The 5,875-nt window shown below is 33.6% G+C and overlaps 1 protein-coding gene across 1 annotated transcript; it reads right to left on the bottom strand.

Moving 5' to 3' along the window:
- Window positions 1-226: 226 nt before the first annotated feature.
- LOC128170627 (olfactory receptor 2T1-like) lies at window positions 227-1,231 on the bottom strand. The gene has a single exon (XM_052836402.1). It carries the CDS (start codon window positions 1,229-1,231, stop codon window positions 353-355), a length of 879 nt encoding a protein of 292 aa, XP_052692362.1. The 3' UTR covers window positions 227-352.
- Window positions 1,232-5,875: the final 4,644 nt, after the last annotated feature.

Raw genomic sequence — 5,875 nt, 5'->3', positions numbered from 1 at the left:
ATAGGTTTATAGCTCCAGTCTTAAAAAAAGGACGAAACTAGAATTCTATACGTGTTTAGACGTTGCAATTTACACGTAAAAATAAGCTTAAATAGTCAAAATTAGCGTGATTTAAAGTACGTCTAATTGCAACATTTAAACACGAAACAAAAGTAGTTCAAATGTCGTTCATTACACATTTTGCACACAGGGAGCAACATACCTTACTAGCTATAAAATCGGCAGACACAGAATTTAACAATCTTAAAATATCACCAGTCTTAATGTAGAACAAAAACGATTTTATTTGATTTCGGAAATCACAATAGCAAGAAATTACGTCAAATTGTAAAGGACAAAATGCTTTACCATGCTATTCCACTTGTGAACAAGACCTAGGATTGCTTATGCGTGGATCTGTGCCATGATTACAACATTTTCTTAATCGGGAGAGAAGTCTTAAGACAGGAGGTGAAAACATGAAATATATCAAAGGATTCAAACAATTATAAACAAGCAATGAAAAAGAAAACATATTATGAACAAAGTCTAATCTTCTATTTAGAAGTGACCTTTCTTTTAACACTGCATAGTCGATTATGTAGAATAAAGGATATATTGTGCTAAGGAGATAAATCATGATAATAATCCAAAACATCAACGACATCGAGTTTGTTATTCTGGTTCGTCGTACATTAGCTGTTTGGTTATACAGATAATACAGCTTTCGAACATTGAAAACTACTACAATAATAAATGGTAATCCACAAACATACATGACAAACCCAACCTCAGCTAAATCTGCTGTTTCCAAAGATATTATGTTCATTATTTTTAGCACTATAACCGCTCCGTATCCGATGGAAACGACAATAGAGCTTATCCTAACGGCTAAAGACATCCACAAAATTCGTTTACAAGTCAGAGTCAAACTGCGAAGAGGATTTGTAATGAAAACAAAACGTACATATGATACTAACACCATATGGAAAAATGCCGAGTGAAGAAATAAAAAGGTGAATATCCCATATATACGTAAATGTGAATATTCTTTAAAAATATATCTGTAAAATATCTGAACATATCGCGTCACGGAGGCGAGTACGTCAGACACTGCTAGGCATCCAATCAGGACGTATGTTGGAGTATGCAGCCGTTTGGATACAGCAACAAAACACACGGTGATAGAATTTCCAATTAATCCAATGCAGAACAAAATCGATGCAGCAATAACAATATACGTATTAGCCATTGTACTGCTTGTTTTCCTGATGCACAATTTACCTAAAACGAATATCAAACTTTTTTCTGCAATACTGCTAGTATCAGTATATGTTTCCTATGTTGTCTGTAAATTACGATATAGTTATATCATCAACGCATAGTATATTCTAATGTAAATACGACTGATATCGGAAGGAAAGTAATATCTCATATTTTTAACGTCCGACCAAAAAAAAAAAATACACATTGAACATCTATTGTAAATTTAAACAAACTGTTAGAAAATAAATGAATATTTCACTCACTAGTATACTAGGATAAGTCTACTTTCTTAAATGTGTATGACCAGGACCCAGCGACATCAAAATTGTCTTGCGACTCAACCCATTTCTCAATGAGAATCTTTTAAGAGAAGTACATCAATATAAAGTTAATATTCACACATTAGATTGCGTACTGCTAAGAGGATATGGGTTTTGTGGGTGATGATAGTGGGGTTAGTATCTTTTTCTCTATCTCCATCCGGTTTAAAATTAACATGTACGTCACGTGACAAGGTTGAAGAAAACCTAACAGTGTCTCTTTGTATACTCTTCAAAGAGAGAAATGTATGAGCATATATATAAAGCTTACATTATCTAACACACTGTTATCAGGCAATTTCCAGTACACCAAATATGAGGTCAACTTATACGCTACAAAGTAAGTAAACGATCTTTTATACTTTGTCAAAATAATAAACAATCAAAACAAAAAGAAAACTAGATGCTGTCATTAGACAGTAATACCCGCACCATTTGTTTGCCCCTAAATAACACTGTTTTGTACCAGTTTAATAAAAAATGAAGGCCGCATGCACACTCTGGTAATACATTTAAAAATTATAATTTTCATAACTGAAGGATGAGATCCCTTCCAATATGATAATACACATGAGCAGCACTTTAATTGCAATTTGAGGTTGAACTGTTTGCATTGAATTTTCAGTTAATCAATAATCTTAACAATGCATGTCCTAGAAGGTATAATGGTCTATATAATAAAACAAACAAAATTAAAAATTAAATTATGCCCCCTCCCCGTGGCGGTTGCCGTCTTTAGATTTGCTTCTGTGTGCCTACATGTACATTATCGTGTGCACATATTTAGAGAAGGTTGGGAGTGAGGGGCTCAGCTCCCCCCCCCACCCCCTCATGAAAATTAATTTAATTACCAAAAATTCACCTTGGACCCCAATGCTTTTACAAACATGTACATGTAAACGCTCAACCCCATTGCGCTTCAATGTTAGGTAACATTATTTTTGGGGTAGACATTATATGTATACATTATTGTTTATTTCAATAGGAAGTATACATCACAACATGCAGGTGTCTTTCACCACCATAAAGCTGTTATTTACCTAATAAAATAGTGCAAGGGGTTTTGAAGAATAGGCCACAAAAATACATGCACGTTACAAATAACTGATCTTTGTCTGAAGTTACGTACACAACGCAAGTCTGCAGGTCTCATTAGCGGGTACTAGTTTTACCAAGCTTTTCGATTAGATGGATTCCACGTGGTGTATACGTACATGTATGCGTTTTCCATATGCAGAAAAGTATTAGTTAACATGAATACACATTTCTTTTGTGATGATCAGCTAAAGGAATTCATTATTGTGCTTTAATTGAATTATCATTATGATGTTGACAAATATTGGTAAGCATAATACATGTAGTAGGACAATATAATGAGACGCCAGCATACATATGTATTACTTTCACTTTCTAAATAAGTGATCTCCCTTTGACAGCATACTGTATCATCTTCTTTTAATCTTAAAATAAGCTTATCATCGTTACCTATCATATCGCATTTTTAAAGTTTACGTCATTTTAATTGCAAAAGTTAATTTTTCATTTGTCAGACTTATACTATTGAGTTGACCCTGTATAAACAATTTCGTATTAAATTTGTGTATTACATGTTAGTAATTGTAAAAAGTTATCATTTTATATGAGTTTTAATAGGAAGGAACAAAGGCGTATTTCTTTCTGAATGTATTATAATGCATCAACTGTTCTGACCACATGAAAGAGGAAACTACAAAAAATCTTCTAATGTCATTATGATGCATCAAATGGTGTAAAGAATGTATTAAGAAGACTGAATCTTTAGAACCAGGTTAAGGGGGGGGGGTGAATGTTGAGTATAAACATTTATAATTTGAATCATTTTTTGTTATTAATTTTAACTTGTCAATGAATACTAGTTATTGATCCCAAGGTAGAAATATGACCTCTGATCATATCTCAATAGATCATTTGTCAAATATGCAAGGTGTAATGTAATTCTTTTTAAGAGTAACATTTTTTACCAGTTTATAAAAGTTTTTAGACCCCAAATTATATTTTGATTTTAATAGATCATTCGACAATTAAGGGGGGGGGGGGGGAGGAGAACGCACAGTTTGTATTTTAGTTTGTTTGCAGGTGGGGTTTCCAAGATCCATATTTGACAATTTTTTAATGTTATTTAAAATAAGACTAAGCCATACTACCCTGAATAAACAATTTCCTATTAAATTTGTGTATTAGATGTAAGTAAGACAATGTAGACACTTATCATTTCTATATGAGTTATAATATTAGGAAGGAAGGAGTATTTCTTTCTTAATGTATTATAATGCATCAAATACAATGTAGGCTATATGTATGAGCTTATGGGACTGTTCTGACCACATGAAAGAGGAAAATACAAAATATCTTCTAATGTCATTATGATGCATCAAAAGGTGTAAAGAACATGGTGTTGTCTTTAACCCCCCCCCCCCCCCCATTTTATGAAATAGGAAATGATGATACACTGTATATTTTGTAAACTTCTGAGATCCTCATTTCTAAACCATTCTTGCTCTTTGTGTCATTGCACATCAAATTGTATATAGCTTATTCCCCCTTGGAGACACCCTGCCATTTTCGTGTATAATGTTTACTTTAACGGACTAGCCAATCAGAGAGTGATTAACAATAACTAATCTAAGAATGTAAAAAAAAAAAACCTGAATCGAATCGAAATCCGGGAAGAACGTGCCAAATCGAGCCGACAGTTTTTTGAATCGCAAATAACCGATTATTCCGTTATTCGTCTCCACTAAGTTTATATTTAATTATCACTTAATTGTAAAAATATCATATTAATGAAGACGTTTTCAATGTTCAACAACAACGCTAACTATATTGTGCATACTGTGATTTACTTAATCAGGCATACATTAAATTAACCCCCCCCCAAAAAAAAAAAAAAAAAAAAAAAAAAAAAAACGTTAAACCAATAGCAGCGTGTTCCAATTGAAATACCAAAACCACTCAAGTAAATATTAACACTGTTTTGGCGTATTAATTTAATGTTTTATATTTACGAATCGGCAATTAAAATTTTGATTTCAGATAGCATACAAGAGTTATTCTTCAAGAGTCGTGCTTGTTTTTTAATCAAATACACTATTTCTTTTTTTCAGATAATTTATCATAAATTTGAAGATAATGTATTTTAAAACCCCGAGACATGCATTCATCGTATTATTTTCTATTTTATTTCAAGTTTGGATGAATTCCATATAATCGTGTTTACATATGTACATGTACAAGGGGTGTCCAAAACGTTTGTGAACACATGCATTATCATTCTTTAGAAATTATCATTTTTTTTAGAAAGTATTATGATATTTTAATATGTACCTTTAAATGTGTGTGACCGCGTAGATTTTACGGTGCTAGGGTATTCTTCTGGATCTGTATATCCGCCGTGTGCAGTACGGACGGGGTGAGGGAATGTTGGCGTCGAAGGTATAAGTAGTATAAGGTTGAGGCGCGCTGTGGGCCGTAAGGTAAAAACGAAGGGTAGGTTTGCCGTATTCCCGAAGGTCCACCAGTATACAGTTCCAGAGAAATAAACAGGCAATTGATGCAGGATTCCGTATTTATTGGACGAGATTCAACGATGGCAACATTATAACAATTTAACAGACAGACATTTTAAAAACAAGTCGGATATGGCCAGTAGTGGCCTCCGGACTCAAGACTCTGGGTGAGTCGGACGTGGCCGAGGCTGGCCGCCGTATTCCAGACTGCCGATTGACAATTGTACATAATTATTTATAAGAAACTGAACAATGAGTATAAATTGACAGGTGATGACATAAGTAAGCTGAGTGAAAGGTTCACAGATATAAAATAATTAAATAAACTCAATGAGTCTTTGATGTCCAAGACATGGAAAACTGATAATTGCACAATGTTGTTTTAAGAGATTAGCAGTTCTTGAGACATGGCACTCTGTCTCTTTGAAATCACATACAGAGTCCGAAAAGTGTTAATCACTAAATCAACTTGTAACTTTGTAAGAAATAAATTGTGAGAAAATATTACGAAACAGATGTTGAATTTTAAAAGTAAAGTCCAAAATAAAGTTATAATTAAACAGTGAATTTTGCACGGTGATAGTTTCCCACCGCTCCGGGGAAAACACGTCCTCGTGTTTTGAATGGAAATTTCATATTTCTTCCTCTGTTCTTTGATTTTCATACACCGGTGACGGACGTCTGAGGACAGCTGAAGTTTCTACAGTTGACCGTTGTTTCCTGGTGATGAACAAAGAAAACTTTCTGCATAGTTCATGGTGGCTG

Source organism: Crassostrea angulata, chromosome 2, assembly GCF_025612915.1.
Source record: "Crassostrea angulata isolate pt1a10 chromosome 2, ASM2561291v2, whole genome shotgun sequence".
Taxonomy (NCBI): domain Eukaryota; kingdom Metazoa; phylum Mollusca; class Bivalvia; order Ostreida; family Ostreidae; genus Magallana; species Magallana angulata.
This window is presented reverse-complemented; position numbering and strand designations above follow the sequence as displayed.

Coding starts and splice junctions, on each gene's coding strand:
- LOC128170627 (XM_052836402.1), bottom strand. CDS start 1,231: ATGGCTAATACGTATATTGTTATTGCTGCATCGATTTTGTTCTGCATT.